The sequence below is a fragment of the Nymphaea colorata genome, chromosome 8, assembly GCF_008831285.2.
Source record: "Nymphaea colorata isolate Beijing-Zhang1983 chromosome 8, ASM883128v2, whole genome shotgun sequence".
Taxonomy (NCBI): domain Eukaryota; kingdom Viridiplantae; phylum Streptophyta; class Magnoliopsida; order Nymphaeales; family Nymphaeaceae; genus Nymphaea; species Nymphaea colorata.
The window spans coordinates 2,919,114-2,946,797 of record NC_045145.1 but is presented as its reverse complement, the minus strand read 5'-3'; the positions used below and the strand labels follow the sequence as shown (position 1 = coordinate 2,946,797).

At 37.2% G+C, this 27,684-nt stretch overlaps 3 protein-coding genes across 12 annotated transcripts in view; 1 reads left to right on the top strand and 2 right to left on the bottom strand.

Annotated features, from left to right (window-relative positions):
• The window catches only part of LOC116259422 (vacuolar protein sorting-associated protein 52 A), a 36,047-nt gene extending 8,681 nt beyond the window's left edge, over positions 1-27,366 (bottom strand). Inside the window, exons 1-11 of the mRNA XM_031637233.2 lie at positions 27,299-27,366; positions 24,659-24,731; positions 14,597-14,691; positions 13,029-13,086; positions 12,141-12,236; positions 11,526-11,627; positions 10,190-10,273; positions 9,552-9,632; positions 8,467-8,610; positions 6,730-6,821; positions 5,414-5,495 (exon numbers count right to left, since the gene is read on the bottom strand). Of these exons, the coding sequence (XP_031493093.1) occupies positions 5,414-5,495; positions 6,730-6,821; positions 8,467-8,610; positions 9,552-9,632; positions 10,190-10,273; positions 11,526-11,627; positions 12,141-12,236; positions 13,029-13,086; positions 14,597-14,673 (816 nt within the window). The 5' untranslated portion in view covers positions 14,674-14,691; positions 24,659-24,731; positions 27,299-27,366. The remainder of the gene's footprint in view (positions 1-5,413; positions 5,496-6,729; positions 6,822-8,466; positions 8,611-9,551; positions 9,633-10,189; positions 10,274-11,525; positions 11,628-12,140; positions 12,237-13,028; positions 13,087-14,596; positions 14,692-24,658; positions 24,732-27,298) is intronic.
• The window catches only part of LOC116259190 (SUPPRESSOR OF ABI3-5), a 56,302-nt gene extending 28,863 nt beyond the window's left edge, over positions 1-27,439 (bottom strand). For 3 of the 9 annotated variants that reach the window (XM_050079022.1, XM_050079029.1, XM_050079030.1), the window contains exon 1: positions 27,299-27,439. The gene's annotated coding sequence lies outside the window, so the exon portion shown is untranslated. Of the gene's footprint in view, positions 1-24,658; positions 24,732-27,298 lie in introns of all 9 variants that reach the window. The other 6 variants (XM_050079025.1, XM_050079021.1, XM_050079024.1 and 3 more) reach the window with 4 other exon arrangements.
• On the top strand, positions 16,185-16,968 carry LOC116259424 (metallothionein-like protein 2). Of its 2 annotated transcripts, XM_050079033.1 has the most exons (3): positions 16,185-16,252; positions 16,671-16,751; positions 16,851-16,966. In XM_050079033.1, exons 1-3 carry the CDS (start codon positions 16,197-16,199, stop codon positions 16,948-16,950), a joined length of 237 nt encoding a protein of 78 aa, XP_049934990.1. In that variant the 5' UTR covers positions 16,185-16,196; the 3' UTR covers positions 16,951-16,966. The 2 variants fall into 2 exon arrangements, with proteins under 2 accessions (XP_049934990.1, XP_031493095.1); XM_031637235.2 differs by having other exon boundaries at positions 16,671-16,968.
• Positions 27,440-27,684: the final 245 nt, after the last annotated feature.

Genomic DNA, 27,684 nt, shown 5'->3' with positions numbered 1-27,684 from the left:
TAAACATATCTGCTGCTTGGTCTTCAAAAGCAACATGAACAGTGGACACCACACCTTCTTTTATAAAGTCACGAATATAATGACAATCCACCTCAATGTGCTTTGTTCTTTCATGAAATACTGGATTGTTTGCAATGTAAGTGGCCGCCTTGTTATCACAGTACATTTTCATAAGAAGAGGAACATGAATACTCATATTCGTTAGCATAGATTTAACCCAGGTAATTTCAGTCACCGTTTGAGCCATTGCTCTATATTCAGATTCTGCACTTGATCTAGAGACTACATTTTGTTTCTTGCTTCTCCATGATATGAGATTACCCCCAACAAAGACACAGAAGCCAGTTGTAGACCTTCTATCATCAACAGACCCTGCATAGTCAGCATCACTATAAGCAACAACATCAAGAGATTCACCCTTCTTAAAAGAAGAGGCCTCTGCCTGGGGATGATTTTAGGTATTTCAATACCATCATCGCTGCATCCCAGTGGACTTTTCTAGGCTTTTCCATAAACTGGCTTAATTTTTCAACAGCAAAGCTTATGTCTGGCCTTGTTACAGTAACATAAAGTAGCTTTCCAATGAGAGACCTGTAAGATCGAGAATCTCTAGTTCTGATTGATCATCATGAAGGTGAATACGTGGGTTCATAGGGAGATTAGCCGGCTTGGTCCCTAGCATCCCTGTGTCCTGCAGTAAATCAAGGACATACTTCCTTTGAGACAATGCTACACCTTCTTTGTTTTTCACAACTTCAATCCCAAGAAAATATCTCAAGTGACCAAGATCCTTCGTGACAAAATGTTTTTGAAGAAAGACCTTTGTAGCAGATATTTCTCGACCACAATCACCTGTCAAGATAATGTCATCAACATAAACTATCATGACAACTATACCTGTGAAGGTCTTCTTGATGAATAGGGAATGATCCAACGGAGATCGTTCAAATCCACATTGTGAAACCACCTCTGATAATTTGTGGAACCATGCCCTAGGACTTTGTTTAAGTCCATAGATAGCCTTCTTCAACCGACACAATTTACTACACTCCCCCTGTCTTTCGAACCCTGGTGTTTGCTGCATATATACAGTCTCCTCAAGATCGCCATACAAAAAAACATTCTTCACATCAAGCTGATACATAGGCCAATCAGAGTGTACTGCAACAGAAATAATAAGGCGAATAGTGCCCAATCGTGCCACTGGAGAGAACGTCTCAAAGAAGTCAACCCCGTATGTCTGAGTGTAACCTTTAGCTACTAATCGAGCCTTGTATCGTTCTAACGACCCATCTGAATTATATTTGACTGTAAATACCCATTTGGAACCAACGATGTCACAATCTTTAGGTGGATCAACCAACTCCCAGGTACCACGCTGTACGAGAGCATCCATCTCATCTTGCATAGTTGTTCGCCATTTACAATCTAGTAAGGCCTGTTGATGACAAGTTGGGACAGTATGAACTGTCATAGCCTTCAGAAACTGTTGTAAGTTATCATCAAGATGGGCAGTGGAAACAAAGTGAGAGATAGGATGCATGGTACACTGTCTCTTGCCTTTGCGCAGGGCTATAGGCAAGTCATCTAAAGGAACAACATCAGGTATACTTACTTCAGGAGGGCTTACATCTTGAGAAGAGTCTGATGGTCGACCATGAGAGGAGTCCTGTCGCAGAGTGTAGACCAATGGGGGATCCTGAAACCTATTCATAGTGAGAGTAGGGGATGGAAAGGATTGCAACAGGATGGGAGGAATAGGTAAAGGGATATGACATGGTACTTTAGTTGAAGCAGAAGTATGACTGAAGTAAGACTAAGACTCAAAAAAAGTGACATCCGCACTGATATACTCTTTGTGAGTTGCCGGCTCAAAACACTTGTACCCTTTTTGGTTTCGAGGATAGCCAATGAACACACACTTAATGGCTTGAGCAACAAGTTTATCACGTTTAGGCCCAAGAATGTGTACAAAACAGGTACAACCAAAAACTTTTGGTGCAACGGAAAACAAGCTTCGATTGGGATAAACAAGTTTGATAGGTACTTTGTGGTCAATGGAGGATGACGGCAAACGATTGGTCCGGTGACAAGCCATGAGTATGGCATCACCCCATAAGTATGCAGGAACATGATTATGAAGCATGAGGGTACGAGCAACAGTTAGAAGTTGCCGATGCTTTCGTTCAGCAACTCCATTCTGTTGTGAGGTATGAGGACAAGTGAATTGGGGAGAGATACCATTTTCAGCATAAAAGGTCATTAAGATAGATGATTTGAACTCAAGAGCATTATCAGTGCGGATACACTTAACCATAGAACCAAATTGAGTCTTTATTTCAATAATCAAGTTTTTGAGAATACAAATAACTTCAGACCTTTCCTTCAAAAGGAATACCCAACTGACTTGAGAATAATCATCAACAACGATAAGAAAGTACCTAAACTTATTTCGGCTAGCAACCCTGCTAGGCCCCCACACATCAACATGAAGAAGATCAAATAACCCTTGACTGGAAGGACTAAGACTCGAAGGAAAACTACTACGTGTGTGCTTGCCCAGTTGACAAGCCTCACAATGAAAAGACTCTGGAACAGAGAGATTAGGAAGGAGAGAACGGAGCTTGGGTGTTGAAGGGTGACCAAGCCGAAGATGCCACTGGAAGACTGTAGACTCTGATGTAGAAGAGGTAGCAGCAAGGCCCATAGGAGTCGACATGATGTAGACAGCCCCTTTCTCATAGCCGCCACCAATCGTCTTCCCAGTTTGCAAGTCCTGAAATAAGCATGAACCGGGGTCAAAAATAATACGACAGTGTAAATCAGTAGTCAACTGTTTAACCGAGAGTAAATGAGATGGAAATTCAGGAGCATATAAAACATGTGGAATAGTCATAGACTTAGAGAGTTTCACATCTCCAGAACCCAATATGGGTGACAGTCTACCATCTGCAATTTTTACATGACGTGGCTGGGGAAATTTATGCAGGGTAGTAAAAGACTCGGGTCTACTGCAGAAATGTCTCGATGCTCCTGAATCAATAATCCACGAAGTACCTGAGTCAGACGTGGAAGGACCCGCTGAGAAGGCTCGATCAGTCACCGCTGTAGTAGCTGAAGCCTGTGAAGCTTTGTGTGCCAAAAATTGCTCATACTCAACTCTGTCAATGCTAACTGTCTCTGGAGCTATACTAGGCGAAGAGTCCTCCACTGTAGGAGTGGCAGTCTGTGCAGAACCCATAGACGAGTAAGTAGAGCTCTTGCCCTGTTTGGTGACCATATTTCTTCCCTGTGACAAAGAGGATGGACGACCATGTTTATCCCAACAGCGATCCTCTAAATGACCAATCTTACCACAATAGGTGCATTGGAACCTCCCACGGCCCCCAGTTCCACGACCTATACCTCTTCCTCTTGTACTATAGGTGGAGCCATGACCACGTCCACCCCCCACAGCAAGTGCAGAGGCAGGCGTCACACCAGCTGGTTGGGACAGACTAATAGCAAGACGGCTAAGTCTGTTGTACGCATCAGAGAGGTCAGGAATTTCACTTCCAGTGAGCATCTGATCCTTAGCAGCAGCATATTCAGGAGAGAGACCAGCAAGAAACTTTGCAACCATAGTAGGTTCAAAGTGTGACTTATAACACGATTTGCACGGAGGACGCAAGAATTTCAAACGTTCATAAGTGGCTTTAACTGTGGCAAAGTATTAAGATAAATCCTGTCTTCCCTGTCGGAGATTGTGCAACTCTTCTTCAACTTGAAGGATTTTACTCACATTCTTATCTTGAGAATATGTCTGTCTAAGAAATTCACACATCTCCTTCGCAGTAGTGTAGTACGTAATAGTAGAAGCAATTTGAGGTTGAACACTATTCATAATCCACGACATTACCATGCTGTCGTCCTCTTCCCAAGTTATGTACTTCCCTGATTTGTTAGTAGGCTCATCATCTTCAATTATGTGTCTCTTTCGATGACCTTTAACTGACAACATAAAAGATCTGGACCACAGTTCATAGTTGTGTCCATCTAATTTGACTGTAGATCCATAGGAGAAGGGATTTCCACTTCCTTTGTGATTGTTACCACCCTCGGAATTTCGGCTCTCAGTCATAATAAATCACAGTAAGGATAAGAATACCAAGATCAACTGTATATAAGCAGCAACTTCACAAGGACAACAGGAATAACACAAAACAAAGGAACATGCACACGTTTCTTTCACATCCCCAAACAGCAAATAAAAGTAGCCTGCTGAAACCACACCAGAAACGGACAGGGAATACAGCCTGCTGAAAAACACACCAGAAACGGATAGGGAATACAGCCTGCTGAAAATAGTGACTTGCTGAAAATAGCCTGCTGAAAAACACACCAGAAAATAACAACTTGCTGGAAATAGCTTGCTGGAAAAACACGCTAGACAAGAACAGGGAATACAGCCTGCTGAAAAACACGCCAGAAAATAACTTGCTGAAACAAAAAGCCTTACAAACAAGGTCTGCCGCTGCTTCTACTATTCCCAACCTCAACTCTTAAACAACACGTCCATATCTTTCGAAAAAAAAATATCAGCAAAACATGTTCTGCGTCACCAAAACTTCTGATCATACCTTACACCGCAGCCACTAACAGCATAACGTTCCACTCAAATACTCTCAACAGCGTCCATCAACAGCCCATAACTTTGTCCACACACTCCACTAGAGGATCTGATCACGCCTTCCACATAGGCGAGATCAGGTCCTCTTCCACGCAAGAAGAAAAATTAGGGTAAACCAACGATCACGCCAGCAACAACTTGAGATGCTCACGTACGAGAAGTCTGAGACGATTGGTTCACGCCAGCAGACTTGAAGATTCACGCCAGCAGACTGAATCAATACCGCAAGGAATGCACGAGAGGATCACGCCAGCAAACTTGAGTCGATCACACCAGCGTAGGCTCTGATACCATGTTACGTGATGAAGAAGGGGAGAACGAGAGAGGGAGAGAGAGAGAGAGACGAAAAAGTATATTTTGATCTCGTGCTCTAATCTCAACTTAAAGGGAGATTAGGGCACGGCTGAGGCAGTTACAAGAGAAGGACAAATAAAATATTAAAAGGACAGAAAGGAACCCTAACTCTTAAATAGTCAAATAACTACCACATTTAAAAACAAACTTTCTAATTTCAACAATGCTAACGAATATGAAATGGATTTTAGAGTGAAATTTCATTAGAAAGAGGTGCCTAATTAGGCATGGATCTCAAGTAAGTACATGGTCTACTGTGTCAGCCAACCAAGAATTCCCTAAAATGGCAAAGCAAACCAAAAACTGAGATTTCTTGATTATGCATTGTCAACTCCACAAAACTAGGAAAATATGATAAAAGTAAAAATACAAGTTAATAGCAGCTGCCACCTTATGCATCGTATCTACATATGCTCCACGGACCTCCACATAGATCTCCTTACCATGTTCTTTTAGGAAAAGAATAAGGTACCTGCAAGTTAAGTTCAATAGCAACAAATTTACTATTAGATGGAAAAGAACTAAAAAAAAACACAGGAAGACAACCTTCTACGACAAGAACTACCTTTTAAAGCAACTTATTATTAAAACATATAAATATAGGTAGATTTGAGTTTTGAAGGGGAAGGGAGGGAAGGGTTTCTACATGTAATATGATAGTCATATGTGAAACTGAAGCCAGTATCATGCAGCATGGTTATGACGATAATCAGACTTAAGATAAGCATCATTGGTCAGAGACAAAAAGATATTTATTTAGTAAGAAGAGTGCTTGTAATACCATTATACTCTTCCCAAAAATATCGAAATTTTCCACATGATGAGCAAACAAAACATTAGAAATTTAGAAGCTCTCAACATGCACAACAAAGGTAACCATAGACACAAAAAAACACATTTTTTTTTTCAAAAAGCGTTAAAAAGGTGAAAAATAAGTCAGCTAAAAAACACCAAAAAATGCCAAAAATGAAAACGCGTTTTTTTTGCGTTTTTTTTTTTCTTTTTTTCCATTTTAGGCATTTACGTAATTTTTTTAATGCTAAACTGCTTGTTTCCATTTTCTAATTTTTATTTGTTGCTTAGTTACTTATTTTTTGATGTTGTTTTATTAGTTTATAATTTATTTTATTTTTTTCCTAATTTTTAAGATATTTTAAATTTTTTAAAAACTTACCATATTTTCCCCATCTTTTTCAAGCTTGTATTATACCCAAGAAAAACCTTGTTGTTTACAATGTGAAAATGATATTTGTGACAATGGTGGAAACCATGGCTACTAGAAAATTCAGCACATATATAAGCACACAATCGTTTTCTTGTTTTTTAATCTCCTGTACAATGGAGAAGACAAATATACACTTTAATGATGCGAGGTCAGTCCACATAATTCCACACGAACTCTATACCTTTTGCATAGCAAAATTGGTGGTTTTTATAAAATGACATGGACACATTGTGTCCATCAATAGGAAAACTTTTTGCACGTAAAAGAAAACATCAAAAGGTTCCTGTGTTCCAAACTTCCAACATGCAAAGGCCAAATATATATCTATATATATATATATATATATATATATATATATCAACAGCAGTGGTTTACTTTACATTGTCCACTATACGTCGTCGACATTCCATATATGTTGCATAGGAAGTGAGACGCAAGAGAGAGAGAGAGAGAGAGAGAGAGAATTTTCAGAATAACCCACTTGTATTTGAGCAAAATACTCTGTTGAAGAATCTGAATATTAGTTTTTGGCTTCCTCAATGCATAAAGCTTCTGAACAATGAACTCATAGGCCTGCAGCAAAGCAAAATCGATCAGAAGATTCTCACTTTTAAGATCAACAGCCATTTTCATAATTTTAACTAGACTAAGGCCCCTATCCAGGCAATATGAAGTGTCCAAATTGGAAGCTGAAACCAAAGCATATGCAAACAAAAGAACAAAGCAGAATATGCCACATTATACTCGAGGATATCTATCGTTTTTTCCCTACATTGTGGCTGTTGGTTTGTGAAGATTTCCTTTGTTAATGTGGCTATCAAGTCCACTCCACACACTCATTTCTTCCTGTTCCTGACAGGTAGTTCTGCTTCTCAATCGGATAAGTTCATTTCCTTAACACACCTGATGGGTGCTGTCAGCTTCCTGGTGAGGGAGAGGTTTTGGAAGGATTAAGGACTGGGAATCGCACAGCCCCTGACTTAATTAGTCCAAAAACAGACTCGAATGACCATCGAGAAACCTTAGAGGCATGTTTTGTTTTGTGCAGCTGACCCACTAGAAAGACTGACTAGACAAAAAAAGACAGTCACACAGGCAGGAAGGTTGGGCCTGACGCTTCTGCACAAACCATGCAATAGTGGCTGTTTTCCCATGGCAGCTATATAAGACAGTAAAAGAACATAGTGGGGAAACAGAACTTGAAGCAATTGAAGATCATGAACTAAGGGGCACAAACTTCTACCAAAATTGCAAAATACTCAAATTTGAAGCAAAAAGATTGTAACTTTGCCAATTATGAAGATATGAGATAATTTTATTGATATTACATAGCGCATTTGATATTACATAGCACATATATAGTATCTAGCAGTTAGCAGATGATCACATCTTGGTAAAAGCTAGTTGAATTCTGGAAATTTATTATATTTATTTTTTTGTAGTTGCAATCTTTATCGTATTATGTTTTCATGCTTTCCTATTCTAATTGAAAAAATATTAAAACATCATTGGATTTCATCCATGCCAAGATTTTTCTCAAAATGAGACTTTAAGAAAATCAGTTTTTCTCTGAACTTAAGATGAATAATTTTGCCCTTTTAATAATAACAAAATAAAAAATGTAATTTTCCTTCTGCTCTAACATTTAAAGACAAGTATGCAACATAAAAAATAAGATTAGGCCTTTTAAGTCAACACTAACTTTTTTGTACCTTTTGATAAAAAAAAGCATTTTCTGGAAAGTACCATAAGTTCCTATTTATTGTATTGTTAAAATTATTATTCCCATAGGTAAAAGAATTTCAAAAGATTGGTTTTATGATGAGTTTTAAATTTAAAAGTATAACAACATTCAAAACTGCTATAGCACGTCAAATGCTATCTTTCTAATAAAAAATATTATTTCTTGTACAAGTAAAATGTCAAATGCACATATCTATTTTATATTGTTATAAATTAAAATGGACTCCATTCTTTATTTTCCAAAATAGAAGATAAGAAAGTTCTAGAGGGGCACTCGTTGAAATTAGGGGGGTACTAAAGTAATTGCTTTAATAGAGAAAACCTTTTAAGTCATGGGTGTAAGGGAAAAGTTATGAGTCAGGAAACTGCCCAACCTAATCTTATCATGGCTCCACCACAGGAGGAGACTTTGGCTTCAATTTCATTTCTAAAGTCAATGCAACACGTATCCGTGATGATTAAGTATCATTTTCACCTTGGACACTGCCTTCTGGCGGAGCCTTTCCAGTTCAGGCTGAATATCTTTCAGAGCCTTTGACATCTTTACCATAGCATCTGCCTCTATGAATTTCAGTTTTTTGCTAAGAACCTCAAGGGTTTTCATGTATTCTTCATTGACCTGCATTCACAATACCAAAGTACACACTGTCTTATGTTTAACTAGAAAAGAAGCATGTGATGTGTATGCAAGTTTTTATGCTCAAGAAACCACGGCAACACCACTAAGTCAATAATCAAGTACATCAGAGTATAAAAAGGATAAATCTAAGATAAGGGACAAAAATTAAATATCACCTATGTTCATACAGCTTATATTTCTCTCGAAAACATTTTCCAAAATATCTTAAACCAAACCCTTTATTTCCTTTTTTCATTGTTCTAAGCTTTTGCAAAGAGATAAGCTGCAAAGTCCACGAGTTTCAAAAGACAGCCTTCCAAATAGGGGCTTGCAGTTAAGATCAAAGGCCAGCAAGTTGCAAAATAAAAATTAACAAGATATGTTACTCAACTGTATATGACATAATACATTAAATAAAGAATATTAACTGCCATAGGCATTTCTGAGTTGAGCCAAGCCGAGTTCCTATCAGACTATTTTCATAGTTGGCTTGGCGAGCACATTCTATGAGGTCAAACAAGCTCTTCACAAGCCAAACTAACCAAACCATGGGATGATTGGCTTGTTTCCAGCCCTAGTGCCATTTCTTGTTTCCCTACCTGTATCATTGTCAAGTAGGTATAAATCAAACTGGCAACATTGAACATGTTAAGGCTCAGTTTACTCATTGTACAGATGGATATGACATGGTTCAGTTTTTACTTAAACATGATATATGCTAATGGAATTTGAAACTGATTGTTGCGAATTCTCAGGGAAGTTGAAAAGGAAGACTAACTCCTAAGCAGCAGTCACTGGATATGTTTAAAATTTAAAGGGAAACACTCAAGAGCATTTCGCCTATACAAGACCCCACACATCATTAGACGACCTGAAGGGTGGATTGAAATGAAGCAGATTATATTGTCATGAAGTACATATGCCATTATAAGACATGCTACCTCTCCATCAACAATAATGTCAACCATCTTTGGAGGCACAATAATTTCTTCAACAAATCCTGAAAGTTTTAACTCTGCAACCTGAAAAACAATAATTAAACAGAAGAAAAGGAGTGTCAGTTTATCTAAGTCAAAGCAATTGACATGCACAAAGGTTTCTGATCCATTAGCACCCTGTTGTTCTTCAGTGTAGAAGGCAACTAATATGACAGACTTATGGATCTGGAGCCAAAAAGAAAAGGACTTCTTAAAATGATTTCCTCATAGGCTTCCATCCATGATCAAGAAAGTTTATGATAGCCGTAGGCAACTGTAGACAAGATGGAGAGTTTTGCTAGAGTCCGACATTGTCAACCAGTATGGTGAAGAGATGTTCACTTAGAAGGGCTATTGCTATGCTTTGTTGGTCCCCATGCAACCTGTAGGCAATGGTTTAGCAAGAGACTGAAGAATAAATTATTCCAAGTGGCGAAGTCCGACTCAAGCGATACTGATCTTTTTGCATGCCAGACTGAGTCAACATCGTTCTAGGCTAAGCTCCCAAAAAACTGACTCATCCTTTATCTAGCCTTTAGAGGAAGACACACCCACAGAGACACACACCAAAATTGAAAGCTACAATATTTTGAATTTTACACCTTACGATTTTTTAGTTTCAAACCCATGTCCATTGACTTCTCTTGAAGAGTTTTGATCTCTGAACTTATAGAGCCAATCTCCGCCTGGAAAGAAACCCAATGATTAGAAGATTAATACGTACATCCAAAATGACATAAATCAGACTCAGGACAAGTGGAGCAAAACAATATCCCATTGAGAACGAAGACTTGAGAATCAATACATTCAGTTGTTAACTTACAAAAGGTAAGGTAATGTCTACAGATTAGAAGGCCACATATCACAAGATTTCAGAACCATGCTAGTAAGAGAAAAAGATGGCACCAGCTTTACAATCTTCAATTCTCAAAGAACAATCATGAGATACAGTATTGGGCCAGGTGAAATAAAAAAGTTAGATTTTGCCTATCAAGGAATCTGGTCTCACTAGATAGCTAAACCACCATTGGACCAGAAAGAAATGAGAAAAAAAAGTGATGACAACACCATGTAAAATAACTAGATTTTATGTAGGTTCATTAACAATATATTCACCAAGAACCATAATTACCAATTCCTTGAAAAACTTTTGTCAAGTTGCATTTGCCATAAAGACTGTTTATTTGAATAGGAAGCAACAGATAGGCCTAGTTCACAAGCCATGTTTGGGGAGGCTGCATGGACCACAATAAAGGGCAGCCTTTCTAAAGCCATCACTGTAGAAGATCGACAAATAACACTTGCATTGGACCAGCTACCTTTGGCAATATAAAAAATGTCCATAAAAAGGCAATAGACAAAACAACTTTGTAGTTCAGGACTTTCAGGCAATCTGCAATCCAGAAGATGAGGTGCTCGTGGGAAAGGACTCTCCACATGTAGAGGCATAGAGAACTCTCTTTATGTGCATTAGTCTTTTATTTCTTTTAACTTTTCCAGTAGGGCTTTCACAATCGGACATTGTATTTGATGATGGAGTTCATACTTTTTGGACCAATGCATGGTTGGAATTTCCTTATAGATGAAAAATTGCTGGTTGAGAAAGATGATAAATCAATTAAATTCATGAAATATGCTTTTTGAATTTAAATCCTAACCTTGTGTCTAAAAGTCACACAACCATAAAGGCAGGAATATATTTCCCACTAGCATTTAAGCTCTGTGAAGGAGAACATGAACAAAGGAAAATCATCTAAAGAGAAGAGAGAAGAACCCTTTTATTCACTTCTTCAGCTTATGAACGTTTGGTAATAAAGAATTAAAGAAATAAATAAAAATGCAACAGAAGAAGGCCAACTTGAAAATAAGAAAATAATGTGAGGCCCATTCAGCAGTTGAAGCTTGCGAAGGGGCATAAACAAGCAAAAAGAGAGATACCTGAAAACCACCAAGCAGAGTTTCCATCTGGGATATGATTAAATCACAATCTCGGATTTGTTCATGCAACACCACCAAATTGTCACTTTCTCGTATGTAATCCTGCATTTGGAAGATGTTCACATTCATATCAGTTAAAACCAAAAAACAGAGCAATTAACTATCTCATACCACATATACCTTTTTTCCGGAAACATCAGCATATAACTCTGTGAAACCAAAAAGATCATATCCTAAAGATAGATGCTGAAGTTGCTTTGAAGATAAGAAGATAACTTTTAGATGAAAAACCACACATGCATATCTTCTGCTACATCATTAAACTTTTGGGCATTGGGGACCAGTTACGAAGTAAATTACAAACTTGTTTTAGTCACAAACTAAGTGACTATGACATTATAAGCTATTACGATAATATCCAAGTCTAGGATATTTATTTTTAAAAGACATAAATTCAATATTGATGGGGAACTTTAAAATGTGAAGCTTTTTTATGCCCATCCAAATCAAACAACAGAAGGCAAAAAGAAAGCTAAAACTGAACACATTCATAATTCATGCATATACTGGAAGCTTAAACATCAACTACGTCAATACACAGAAAAGCATGTCCACCTGAATTGACTCCAGCTCAACAGTCCGGATGTTATTCTCCACACCCTTTGTATATTCACGCAATTTTGTGCCTTTTGCCAATATGTTTGCAACCACCTATGATAGGACGAGCAACAAGAAGTTACAAAGTTAGCCACTTTTAATAGAAAATGGGGCATATATCATACATATAGACAACATACTCTTCTACATGTTTCAATCACAGTCCAGAAAGAAACATGAGGTAATTAGTTATTTCCTTGGAAACATTATCAAGCAACAGAACAAGAGAATAAATAGGAATATCCACACATTTTCCAGTGAGAGTAAATGACTATCTTAATAGGCTCGGTTAAAGCCTATGTCACTTTCTATAGTGAAGACTTGGTGATTTTTTGGACTTTTATGAAGGAGTGAGGATAGAGATAAGGAAAAAACATAATTGACAGCAAAGTAGCTTGCAATCAAGCCCAACAATGAGAAGATTCCCCTATTAGCTAATGGGCTAGTAATACCTTCTCCAATGCGGCAGTTAAAATGGTCAAATCCATCAGGTTCTTCCTTTGAACAAGCCCATACCCCCTACATATGGCTGAGCAGTGAGCACTATTTCCCATGGCGGGATGATTTTTCTAACATCACCACCACTTCACAGAACCATTCAGTGGCAATAGGATAAATTCAAATCCAAAAACAGAACAAAAATTTAGTAGCTAGTTATTTGATCTACTCTGAAATGTTAACAATACATGTCAAAATTTTAAAGCGTATAAGCATATCTAAGCACTATCATGTCATAAGAAGACGAAAGCACTTCCAATCAGACATCAAGGACAAGCTATCTGGCAGTATCTTGTTACATCTGTTTGACTGTAAAAATTGGGAAGACTAGAAGTTAGATTCACTTACATCATCATTCTTGCATTCTTCAAGTACTTGTTGCAAGCCCTCCAGTGATATGTCATCACTAGAAAATAAAATAACAGCTACTTCTCAACATGATTTATGAAAATTAAAGACAAACAGCACATAGATATTACCCAATATGACAAAGAAAAGACACCTCAGTATGTCAGCATTTTTTAACAATGAACAGAAGAAGCACAACTACATACATAGACATGTCATATACTAACATAAAATTTGCAGGCCACCGAATTCCATGATGGCCACCTTGCCTAACATCATCTCAAGGAAAATTCAGTAAACCTAGCAATGAGATCCAGTCAATTTATTACAGGATGTATTCTTTGCATGATGAAAGGATGGATTTGAAAACTAAAATACTGTAACAGTTTTATGTAAATTTTGCATTTGAACATTTTTCATTAAGCAGGCCTAATCTAAAGTTAATAGAACAAAAGCTAATCCACGATCCCAATACTGGTAAAAATCAACACACTGGGAGACAAGTTAGACATGTTTAACATTCAGAAGTACTGATTTTTCCAGGAAACGGATGACAACAAAGAAAAATGATTGCTCGTTCGATCCCTTTGCAAAGGTAAGAAGCCCCAAACTGACATTCTCCAAAAACATTGCGATACCTGTGGCCAAATTGCTCAACATCATAACTGTGGGTTTGGAGTTTGGACATTGGTTATTTGTTTAATAGTGAGTTCTACAAAAGATCAAAATTATTTCAGAGAGAAAAAAGTATAGCAAACTTTGAAGTTACATATATCCAACTGAGCAAGTAATTTTCAATACAATACAACCAGGATTTCAGAGGCCCTTTGTCTGAACACTAAATACAGAAATTTTGCTTTAAATAACAACGTAAATTCATTTCTTATCATTAAGATTAAGATAAATAAATTCATCATGTATATTCTAAGAAACCTCTGGATTGGCCAAATAAACCTGTTTGTCTTGAAGTCTTCGACTTCTAGATTCTAAAACAATATTTCAAAATCTTATTCAAGCACAGACTAAGTAATCGTGATGCATAGCTTTTTCTGTTAAAATTATGTTAATAGCCTGTTCTGTAGTCTCTATCAATATAGGAACCAAGAAAAACTAAAATAGCACAATAAGCTACCGGGAGTCGCTTCTGTCCTTCGGATAAGGTTCACACATATCTACGAAATTAGCCACAAGCATCCAACAATTTTCTATCACATCTTCTGCCAATTTGATAAAAATACTATTGGGAAAGCGAACAACCAGAATCATTATCAAATATCAACATCATGTGTTACCTTAAATTCCTAATTAGTAACTACATGATGTTGCTGGAATTTTTCCAAGCAACATTTCTGAAAGCATTTATTTTCCTTTTTACCATCGCAGCAAGACACACTGATATGGAATGCCTTCAGAATTCATATCCTGGACATCTCCATAGCAGCTTTTTTTTTTAGTTACATCTGGACCTTCAATAAAGGATTTGCTAGACACGGACTTTAGTTTTTCCCACTGCCATTTTTCTAATATTTGACCTTTGGACAGACAAAATATGATATGAGAACTAATACCTGTCACCATCATCTTCAAGCGTCAGGTCTCCAACAAATGCCCCTAAATCAAATCCATGTTTTTGGACACCTTGCATTTCGTTGTTTCTAGCTTCCTGCAGCCAATTAGAAAGCCGATGACTTAGAGCATAAAGTACAAACCACAAAAATAACATATCATGAACATATTATGGAATATGAATACCTCAGCAAGAAGATTATGAATAACAATATCCACATGCATATCACATGATAGAACAAGTTTGGGATAAAGATGTTATAAATCAAAATGAAGCCCTGAAAGACCCATGATGGAATTTCCTGCAAAGCTGCAGTTGGTCCTAACTGGCTGAATGTCGTCATGTTATACCCAGTTAAGAATAAAGCCTAGGCATTAAAAATGTTAGAGATTCTATAAGGATAAGATGTTCCTCAGAAGAGGGTTGTCAGGAAATTCCAACAGCAAGGCCTCCAAATTGCTGCTTTACTTTATTTAGTTTCTACAAGCAGAAAAGGCTTCTATCTATCATATCTGTAAAGGCCATGTCCAGCATTACTTTGCATTTTGACATTCATTTCGTGGCCACCATAACCAACTATTGTGGATGAGCAAAAACTATATCATATCAATGTAATGATGTTGTACACAGAGCACTGTTTGTTGCTGGTCTGGGCAAAGAAATTCACAATAAAGTATGTCCACTGAAATGAAGCTCAAGGTCATTGAGTCCATATCCTATACAGCAACTTTAGAATATACTTATGCAACTCATTGAACTCAATTTGATCCCACTACCAGTCAAAAAGATGGCCCGGTATATTTGCTGGACTGAGTCCGCATTTAAGCCAGTTCTCAAAGCTCTTTTAAACCAATATTTTATATATATATATATATATATATATATATATATAAAAGCATGCCGCTTATAAAAAAATATCATGGTGATAGCCATATATAATATGCCATATACTGCAGGGTGAGTTCCACATTTGGGGAAGGCTGAACTGGTGATGGATCATAGCGCCAAATAAATTGTACGCACTTGAAAGTATCTTATTTTTTAGTTCCCTTCCCATAATAAAAACGTTCTTACAAACTTTTTGTGAAGATAATTAGATTTATATTTCACAGACAAGAACTATAAATATTAAAAATGAACTAATGAAACTAAGTGACGTCAGATATGACGGCAAGATCTAATGTCGTAGTTGGAGATTATATGCATTGTGTCCGCTCAAATACAATAAGGCCACCCAGATGTACAATCTTTTTTGTAGGAGAAAAGAAATTATCTCACGACTGTACCATTTGAATCGGTTGACCCTCTTTTATGAACATAGACGCTCCATGAAGCAAGGAACATTTTATGTATATAATTAATGAGAGGGAGTTGGTGGAAAAACCGATAGTGATAATTAAGATAAAAAATTTGAGAAAAGCACAGGTTATCGACTTATCGTTGAAGTGACGATCATGTTCTGGTTCACGTCCTTCAGTATTGCTCGATATAAAGAATGGAGCTAACGACGTAGGACTACAAGGAGATCAATTGAGATTAAGCCAAGAGAGATCAGAGAGAATTAGAAGAAGGGCAACAGAGAGATCGAGGCAAAAAGAAACATGTCTGGCTGCGGTGGCCACTGTGGATGTGGCTCTAACTGCAAGTGTGGTGGAGGGTATACAACATCTCTCTTATATTTGCCTGTTTTTGTAACACCCTACGTTGAAAAAATTAGACTTATATCTATACTTGTAATGAATTTTAGAGGACTTAAAAATGAAGTTGTTAAGTGATTGGTATACAACATCTCTCTCTCAGATCTCTCCCTCTGATACTGTCTGGTGCATTTCTTTCTTTTTTTTCTTCTGTGTTGTGGCACTCTACTTTAAAAAGTTTAGTTTAGTATTTATAATTGTGAAGAATTTTGGAGGACTTAAAGATTTTAAGTGATTGCTTGTTCCTGTCTTTATCCGGAAAAAAAACGAACCTGATATGGGGTGGATTGGGATTTGTCGGACCAGTGTAGGAATGGGTCAGGTTGTTATAATTTTTACTTCTGGTTTTGCTACTAAATGATCTCACTTGCTTTTCAGATGCAAGATGATTCCTTATCTCACCGTTTCTGAAGCGAAGGGTGCTGAGATCTTGATTTCTGGAGTTGCCCCGCTAGTTGGGTACACCTCCTCTTCAGCTTCTTATGGTCTTGATCATGTTCTTCGTTCCTCCTTTAATTTCCCTTGCTCAATGAATTTTGCGAATTTGATTGAGTGCAGGAGTTTCATTGGAGTACCGGAGAAGATTGAAGGAGGAAATGATGTGAGTGAAGGGTGCAAGTGCGGCAGGTGTGGCTGTGACCCATGCACCTGCAAATGATATCTCTTCCGTGTTTCCTGTGACCTGAAGATCATGACAGGTTATGTGTAGTTTGTTGATAATAAATTTGGCATATAGCATTCCTTATCATCCAGGGCACCATGTCATTGTCTACCTTGTTGCTTATTCCGTCTCTTGTTTGAGTCGGAATCATGTAGACACACATAAGTGTGGAATGAATCTGTTCTTATAAATTAAAGTGCTATAAGAAATCAAATGGTAATTCTAGCTTTTAAGAGCTGCTCAGCTTTCTAATGAGCATCGTGTAATTCTCATGATCAATGGTTAAGCAAAAAGTAAGGAGAGGTGTAATATGTTTTCATCTTCTAATATTAGTTCATACATTTTTCTTTTTGTTTTTCTTTTAATTATCCCTCTTCACTTTTAAGAACCTTCAGATTCATTATTCACTCACTCTATATATCTTGAGTTGTACACAAAAACATCAAATCTTTTTCTTCAGGAGGTTCCAGAATTTGTGAAGGACGTCTAATCAGTCATGTTTTCAAATGTATATGATATGTTTCTCTTTTTTTCTAAGAAAAAACTACTAATGAAGTTAAATATATATGACAACTCACAATTAATGTATACAGCCCTCATGTTTACTCTCTGTCTACATAACTCATGACCACGATCGAATCTCTACGTGTGGATTATACAAGAATGCACCTAAAGTTTTGGATAACAAACCACTGCTCAAATTTTAAATTTTAAAACATCAATACCAGATAAAAGACATTAATTAATTTTTTTATATAAAATGATAGAGTACTCCTTATAAAACTAAAAGTACCACCCTTTCCTTAGGTACGCAAGATATTTTTTTCTGAAATTTTTAAAATGTTATATCAAAAGTTAATATTTTTTGTCAGTAGGCGGCTCATTAATTAGTTCTCTAGAAAAATTGACCATTGATCAGTTCAGTTGTTAATTACTTGAGCAGTGATTTGTCATTTGTCCAAACATTAGTCTCACTTTTTTGTGATTGTTGGAACATGTTGCCCAACGGCCGGGCTGTCATATCTCATTTCAAGTTTTCAAAATAAATCATTGATGGGGCAGCCAAAAGAAGCAAGTTTTATGGATGACCTCCATATGAGACCTTCTTTTCTATGACCTCAATCTTCATCATCGATAAATTGGAACACAGATTATGGATGTCAATGTATTTAATTCGAATCCGGTGTCCAATTGAACCTTTCCAAAAAAAATGAATATAGATAAAATTTTAATATCTGAATAAAAAATGACATATGATCAGATCCACATATAAATATCTGATCATATTCAAATTCATATTCTCATTGGATTACTTTTAAATGAACATCATATATCCAATGCTCTTACATTTCAAAAATTGGTTAGGTTCAATTCAAAATTCAGATTCAATTTGTAAAATTGAATTTAGGATATGACTTTTCTTATTCTTATCTGAATCCAAATTCAAATTTGAATGTATGATTAACCAGAAAACTAGATATGGTTATGGTTATGTATTTTATCCAATTCAAATCTGATCCATCAACATCCCTAACAAATATACATGATATATAACAGGATATCTTCCTCAAGTGACCGACTTGCATCTTTGGCGTGAACACAAATTCACATGTCCGAAGGCTTAATATAGGCTCATAAAGAATCTCTTTACGGCTCATTACATATCATCCAATATATATGAATTATGAAATAATGGATGGGCCCATTACTCATGTTTTTACCTCAATGTCCTTTTCGTGGTTATTTATGTTTTTTTCTTACTGTTAACATTGTATCTCTTGCTTTACTCTTTTCCGTAGTGTTGTGAATTGTGAGATTTCTAGCTTTCTTGGACTCTGATGAAGGAATATACAAGTTAGGTTAGAATACTTAAATTTTAACAATGTGAAGTATTTTTCATTTCTTCCAATGAACTATAAAAGTTTTACAAACTATGCATATAAGAAATGGATGAAGTTACATATCACTGACTCCAGTATGTCGTACAATATTTGGATGTCTAGCTAATTCTCAACAAGATGCACATCCTGACAAACGCTTATGAAGTTCATTCACATTGAATATTTTTTTACAACAACAATTAAACTACTCTTTTGAGCTGCACGTTTTTTTCCTTTTTTGTTTTTCCTTTTGCTTTGTTACTTTTGCATAAACACATAGAGTTTTGTTCAAATTTCCTCCCCAAATTATGAAGTATCGGCACTTTATACCCAAACAATTGCACCTAGAAATGTTACAAAAATTTTGGTTATTAATGGAAGAAGCAACTAAAAAATCAAAATATTGCAAAAAGACAGACATAGAGCCATAGCACACTTGAAGAGATCAACTTCTTGGAATCAACTTGTTGGCATACGTGTAGAATCTAACAATTTGATTTTGGGAAAAGAATCCACGAAAGTCAAGGCATTAATTATCAAGCTAAGCATGCATCATAGATGATATTTATGTGTACAATAAGTATATCTTCTACATGATCATAAGCTCATATTCCATCCATGATACAAAGCAATCTCATGTTATCTAAGATGCAGGAAGTGTTGGGTCGGGCAGGCTACTAGGTCACTAACAGATTCCAAGTTATGTTAATGATGGTGGATTCACAGATTCACAAAGCTTGTGGATTTCCTTGTGTGCGGCCTGCATGGTTCATTTTCTAATATTTACACTCGGTTATTGTGCTATAGTTGCTTTATTTTTTCGGGTGAGCTGGGGTAATCCCACTGCACCGCTGAGAATGTGAGCACCCCTTCCTTTCCCTTGCCTCTAGAGTCTAGAGCCGTATCGATGTTAGGTAGTGAGATCTGTTTGTGCTTCAACTTGTACTGTTGTACATAGAATCCGCAGCCCCTAACGAGTCAAATCAGAAACGCACCACATAATGCACCTCTCTCAAGCTCCCTCTTTGAGCTATGCCCTGAGAGATAGTTCCTTTATCTTTGTAAATTACATTTGGTATAAGTTTTTTTCTTCTTTTTTCTATTTATTTGCTTACACATAATGCAAGAAGTTAGTGGATTAAGATACGGCTTGTGCAATCACATCGGACGAGTTAATGAGATTGAAAATATAAAATCAAACATCAATGCTCTTTGCCCTCCCTTAATAAGAAGTGTGAAAGGAGCTGTTCACATTTCTTGATCTCATGTTTGGCATTTTATTGAAGCCAGACCTACTTTGTACATATATACGGTTTGTATGTGCCCCACTGTTATACATCTTCTTTTTTAGAAAACTTATTTTAATTCATTGCATTAACTGAAGTTCTTGTAAACAATTAGTTTCAAGTACGTTGAGTGCATTTATCATCTGCCAAAGCCACAAATGTGCATCCGAGTGTTCATGATAATACATGAAATGCATTATTATTTAACGAGATTTAGTGCATTTAACTATCTTTGTATTTTTAAAAGCTTTAGCTCTCACGAAAGCTTCAATTAAAATTTCGCTAAAATTGACCGTTGCTGAGGCTAAGGGGTAAAATAGGGAATGCGCGTCTCCCTCTTCATCTCCCCTCTCACCGTCGCAGCCATCTTGGCGAGCTGTTGTCTTCCCTGCCGGTGGCCGATCACCTGCAACTCGCTGGAAAATCGTGGAGGCAGGTATGCAACTCGAGCTTCACACTTCCCCTCTTAGTCTCCCTCCGTCTATTGGAAACGCCCATTTTCCTTTTGTTGCTCAACCATCGCCCGATTTCATTTTTCTTGTTGATCAACCATCGCCCTTTTTTCATTCGGCATACCATCTCCTTCTCGCAGGTGCATTTTGATTCTTGAGTTCAGACCTTTGAAAGCTACGGTACTTGCATAGTTCATCAGTTGACATCTTCTTCTGTGTCTTCTTTTATTGCTTGTACCGCTTCCTACCTGTGCCTGCAATTTCCTGTGCATTCTTAGACTGGGGAGGAGTCATTTGTGGTTATCAGTGGAGGGCAGCACCTGACAGAATGCTACACTGCCTGGTCAGGCTGCACGGAAGAGAAGGGAAATTGGGCACCGTAAAATGTGTTCGTGGTAGAAGTCCAATGTATCTATTTAGGGATTTTAGATCTGGTGTGTTGATCTCTAGGATTCAAGTGAAGTTAACAATTTGCAGATAAAAAAATGTTACAAATGATTTGTCAACCTCTGTTTTTCTTTTTTACCAGCAACAGTCACTCGATTGGTTGGCGATGAGAATTTTGTGTGAACTCGTTTGGTGCTTTTACACTGTCCACAATCAAAATTTGATGAACATGTGGCATTTTAGGTCCATGCAATTTCAAACGTGAAACTAAAATGCCTAGATCATCACATAAAAGGTGGTATTTGGAAGTTGGAGTTTTGTTTTACCTGAAAGCTACCCAGTATTAAATGTCTAGTATTCTCGTACCCAGCGTTTTAATGCCATGTTTTCAAACGTCACATTTTGACATCTACGATTGTTGTTCAACATCCACCGTCATGGATCTCAAATCCATGTTATAGTCTAAAAATCATGAATTCGAGATTCGATGAGAGGCAGGGGTCAGACTTTAAAACTGTCGATTTCATTCCACCTATTAAGTATTTATTTGTCAACAAAAGGCTGAAGGAGGGACGCTTCTGGTAAAGATACAGAAGCATGGGGCATATTTGAAACTATGATCAAATGAAAACGTCTCGGAAAAATGGCCGACACACCCGATCTGGCGATCTGACGTTGCTTCTGTTTCAAACATACGGAAGAATGCTCTTGGCCTTGCTGTTCCTGCTATTCCCGATTTGTTCAAAGCTTCCTCACTTTTCCGATTAGTCTTTTTGCGCCGATCGACCACGCTTTTCCTTTCTCTGCTAGGAGATCTGATTCTGGTAAGGCTTTGCGTCTCGCTCACTCGCCTTTTACCCTCTCAGTCGAAGCCCGCATTACATTCCTCATTCAGCAGTTGAAGCCTTCTTCTCTGCTAACTACACGCATCCCTTCAATGAAAGGCATTGGCAACATTGGGGCAGAAATTCCGTACTGCCACCAACCTTCTCGTAGAGGCACTCAGCCGTGTTCACCAGGTTGACGCCTTCTACCATGCCATCGACGGCCCCAGTTCACCGTCTACCTGCATACTTGTCATTGCCATTTTGTTCCTTGCTTTTGCCGGTCGTCAGATCTTGCAGTCTGCTTGTTCTGCAATCTCCCACCCATCTGTCCTTTCCTCCCTCGACGTCCTTGTCACGGCCCTTTGCTGCTCCGGACGCATCCGGGGCTGACTCCATCTTTTAATCCTTCTGTTTAGGGCTTGACACTGTCACTTTCAACACTCTTACTGGCAGGTGGTGCCTTGGTGGGGCAGTAGAGTTGAGACCCCCCAGAAGATGGTGGTGGACCTTGGGATCCAGCCGGCTATCGCAGCTGTAACGTTCTATTGAGGGCTTTCTTGAGGGCCAACATAATCTAGAAAGCAATTGAATTCTTTTCTGCGGGTAATTCTGGTGCCTTCATCCTTATTTTTCTCTTGTTGGGGATGATGTAATTATGAAATCCACTGTGAATTTAGCGGCTATCCGAACTTTGTTTAATTTGTGGTAATTGTGGGTTCTTGTTGATGGCTTAGCACCCAAATCTTCTTATCTGTTCACTAAGTATGAATTTCTGCATTGATATTTCATAAGTAGACGTCTTCACTATGCATTGTCATGATTGTTTTAGGAAATTGAGTATCACATTTTGATACCCAAATCTCATTTAGTTTAGATAACATTGTATAATGTAACGTAGCGATACCCTAAATTGTAACATGTAAAGTATTATTGGTAAAAAAAAAAAAAACAGTAAGAAGTATTTCCTTGTCGTTCTGCAGAGAATTCTGTGTAATTTAATGAGAAGGCAATATTTTGCTGCTAACAAAGATGACCTCTAATTCTAGCACGAACTTTTAAACATGTATGGAAGTGAATCTTGAAGAACTCAGAATAGTCATATTTTGTTGTTCTTGATTTTTTGTGTCCATCATTACATCTAACACAAAACAAAAGATTTCGGACACTTTAGCTGTGGCAACTAAGCACAAAATAATTGCACCATCTTGACAACTTTTTCAGGATACTTGGACCATCGTCTTGTTAGTCAAGAAAACTTTCTGTGAACAAGTTGTTGCACATATGCTCATACTTGATCTTTGTTTTTGTGTAGTTTTATCTTTTCTGGTACATGTAAAAGGCACACACGCACACATATATATATATATATAGAGAGAGAGAGAGAAAGAGATGCCAGATCCTTAGGCGCTAGACCTCATCAAGAATATTTAACCTTTGATTTTTTCCACATTGACAGTGAGAAAAAAAAGTTGTGAACTTGTATTAGATTGTTAAAATGCTCTATCTTCTTTTTCTCACAAGAGTCCTTCTGATCTAAGTATTTGGTATAGCAGAAAAGAAAAAGGTAAAAACATTCCCAGAATTGTGAGGCATAAGTTTCTGCAGAACACCTTTTGAGAGGAAACCAAATACTTGTCAAGTGAAACAAGAATTAAGAAATGGGAACCCTGAATGATCTTTCTACTAGGAAGCAGCAGGTGTGTATGTGTACATTTTCTCTCTATATATATGTGTGGGTGTGTTTGCATGTGTCAGTATGTGTCTGTGTCAGTACACACACACACACACACACATATGTGTATGTAACATACACATCTACACAGTGAAGAAAGGAGATCAAGGATGATCGAGTTCTGAGGAATCCTACGAACTTATGTTCAAAATTCAAAGTTCAAGAACTTTATCAAATAACTTTTGATTCTTGAGATTTGAACCTTTTTGTTTATGTGCAAGTTTTGACTGAAGCAAGCTTAAGGCAAACTAGACGCTATGATCATGCACATAATAAAGTTGTGTTTCTATTGTCTAACATCTGCTGATTCATTAAGGTGCTTAACTAAATTCCTAATTCACATGCATCCCCACCGTGTATGGCTAGACCCATGGAAGGGTTCTAGTTTGGTGCTTAAGTTGAAAACCAAATCAATTGTCACAATTTTCTGGTTCAGAAGTATTCAAATAGGTTTGGATGAACATATCATCAGTTCTTTTTGCAAATAAAATATAAGTCTTCTTTTACATGATTTGATTTGGCAAAATTAATTATATGGTGCTTTTTATATTGTAAACCTGGAACCGAATTTGACTTAAAAGTACCTTTCTGCACAACTAAATTGGTCATGTCTTTTTTCAGTTGGCATGCTTCTTTGTTCAAAAAGGCAAGTTGGGGGTCCGCAGACCCTTCTATTTCTCAGTTGACTATATCAGGTATGATCATAGCTTTTACATAATAGTCAAACTTATGCTAAAAGTATGAATATCAGGTATGATCATAGCCTATAACAAGTTTTCTTCAATTGAACACTTTCTAGAAGCAGAGAAAAACGATTCTATCATAAATACCAGAATAAATCACAAACCAAAAAAAACAACCACGAGAAAGGTGACAAATATAAGCATATAAATTCAACATCCTTTTTGACATAAGCCTAAGCAAAGATTTTCCATCTCAAACCTGAATCTCAACAATAACCAGACCAAGATCTTAAAAACTATAGTCTTTTCCCTAATTCTCCAAAAAAACCACATGAAACAGGGTACCACCCTGAAGAGCCAATATCCTCTGACAAACCAAGTTTCTCTTTCAATCAAGTGGGGAAGAATGCTGGATTCAAAAATTGAAGTAATAATAGAAGAGAAAAAAAAAAACTTACGAAGGACTATATATTTGTCATGAGCAATCTTTAATGTTCATATCCTTACTCCTCCTCTGCAAGCCAATACTTTCTGCTACAAAAAATATAGCAAAATGTAAATCCAACAGTGTGAAATGATAAGTCTAGAACGAGATAGCAATAAATTTCTGGCAACAGAACATCTTTCAATAATAATTCATATTCAACTTTCTATGTAGAGCTTGTCGCTCAAACTAATTTATGTGACATATTGACATCTTCTTTCTTTTTCCCCTCTCAGTAGGAGCAACCTAGGTTTTCTTTTCTCTAGCTTTCAAGAATAGATCACATCCAGACATAACACATGCAACTTGGAAGTCTCTTCTATGGACTACTAGCTAACTATTACTTTGCGATGGATCAAATTATAATATTGCACACACACACACATACATATATAGTATTTGTCACAAATATTGTTATTGGGAAAATCTCAATAATTTTTTAAAAATAAGAATAATAATAAAAATCATTAAAAACCTTAAAAATTAGAATATTAAAAATATTAAAATCCCCGAAAAAAATGCAATAAAATCACAAGATTTTCATTTTTGGTGAGATTTTCAAAATCTTGTGATCTTCTTATTTTTTCGTTTTATTTGATTTTCTTTTCAATATCATGAGATTTTCGAGAGCAATATCTGTTATACTGATATATACACACCCAATCTATGCAGATTAAAAAGATAAATTTGTTCAAGTAGAACTAAAAGCAGTTGCAACAATTTAGTGAGACCTAAATATCAGGAAGTAAGTACAAAAATTGAGAAGGAAATATGCAATGCAAATGAAACCTACTGTTTGATAAACATATGATATGACATCAGAGACCTATGGTAAAATATGCCTTATAAAAAAGGTGGTTTAGAACAAGATCTGACAGACAGTCATCCTTTCCAAGGAGAAAAAGAGAGCCTTTTTTAGTTCAAAATGACAGTGAACAAGCTATGCATGAAGACAAAGATTTTTAGCATCCATATAAGTACAATACAAGGTTAAGAATGTTATCAGTTATTAGCTATTACTCTGTAATGCATGAATGCAAGTACACCTATTAAATACGTTATTACTCCGTGATCCATGAATATACACATACAGTTACTCTGTGATGAACGAACATTACAGACAGACCTAATTAAGATGTTTAATACCCTGTGATGCATATGCACACACACACCATGTCTACCAGGGGCGGGAGGGAGCAAGAGAGAGCATTTTCGACATAGATATTCTTCACATCTCAATCATCTCTTGTAGTTCCACCCATAAAGTCACCAATCACAATATTCTTGGAGTATCTTCTGTTTTTTTTTCTCTTTAAGGGATGTTTTGGTTGGAAGAAAAATTTGTCACGGGAAGACAATTTCAGAAAAAAAAAAATCAGGATGATGAGGGCATGACAAAACTTTTTCAAGCATAAAAACCTCAAGGAAATTGAAAAAGGTGCCATCAAACCGTCTTGGACAATGTCGTACCTGCTGAGTAATGTATGTATAACTCTGACCTACCATGCAAACAAACACACCTATTGAAGTAGAGGATACAGTTCCAAAATTGTATGATACAAGTAGGGGCGAACAAAATCTAGGATCATCATTAACCTATGTAAAGAAGTAAATGGTGTTTCTTTTCACAAACTATCCTTGAAATTAAAATCTAAACCCCACTCACCGCCGGAGACAATACCAAGATAAAGGTTTCAACACTCTTAGAGTCAGGGAATTAAGATTCTAAGTTGACAACATAGTATGGAATGGCATACACAGACATAGCTTGCATTCCGTCAGCAACTTAGCATACATCACGTGGCTATACTCTTTTTTCTCATCTCAACGTGACAATAAAGTGCATGAACTCACAAAACACAAAAATTAGCTTCTTATTTATGTACTTGGAATAACAGTTGCATCAAAATGGCTGTAAATCGTTCCAAGTCCTACACTATATTGTTGGCTGCTTCCAGCGCGTGTACTTTGCCAAGTGGTTTCCAAAATAACAAAATAAAGTCACCATCAATATAATTCACAGAGGCAACAGGAGTAGCCGATGACTATATAACATTTTTCTTGTTCTTAGTAATTTTATTCGTAGAATTACCCAAACTGGACAGGGAATGCCTATATTAAAGACTGAAGTACCGGTTGCAAAAATACACAGAGAAAGACGTCACTTTATATGACCACTAATTAGAAAAAGGAAAAGATAGCATCGTAAATGCAATCAGCAATGCCCTAAAAGTAACTCCTTCAAGACTGTTAGTTGAGAATGCTAAAAGGATCCATTTTCAAAAATCACTTAAAGAAGAAAACAGTAGAACTGGCGCCACCAGCCAGATTCCCAGTTTTCCGTCCTCTCTTTGTGCAGACCCAAAGAGTAGGAAAAGGGGCAGACAGTGGGAAACATAATCAAGAAGCAACATGGCAACAAGAAAGAGTTAGAACTTGGAAGACAAATAAAACCAATCAAGCTCAGCGAGAATGCGGTAAAGGCATCGTAACTTTTATCTTTAGCATGTAAAATCACTCTTATACTCGCCCAATAAATTCAAATGGAAGATTAACTATGCAATAACTCTTAACATCCACAAACTAAACCAAGAAAATGAAAGAAGAGACAAACCCGTCACAGTGCGATGAACACGACAGAAAGACACACGGACAACCAAGAGACAGGCCGTGGAAGGGGACGATGGTCGGGGCCGTCTGCCTCAGAGAAAGCGATGGATCTGTTCGCCGGAGGCCCCCCGAGGAAGCCGCAGACACTGATCCAAAGATCGGCGACCTCTGCGATTCCCGGCGAGAGAGAACGAGATAGAGGGGCGGCGGCAGGAGAGCGAGGGAGATAGAGACAATAAACCGACTGCCGCTGAAGGGGAGAATTGTCTGTCGCCGTCCGCCGAAGAGAGGGCAGAGATGAATCTGTTTGCCCGTCGGCCTGGGGGAAAGAGTAAGCTGCAGACAGCGAACAGCGAGCCCAGGAACGGCGACCTTTGAGAGTATGCGGCA

Bases quoted from the DNA above. Each gene is read 5' to 3' on its own strand.
- LOC116259424 (XM_031637235.2), top strand. From the start codon at position 16,197: ATGTCTGGCTGCGGTGGCCACTGTGGATGTGGCTCTAACTGCAAGTGT. The intron at 16,253-16,670 runs GTATACAACATC...CTTGCTTTTCAG, and splicing joins AACTGCAAGTGTGGTGGAGG to ATGCAAGATGATTCCTTATC.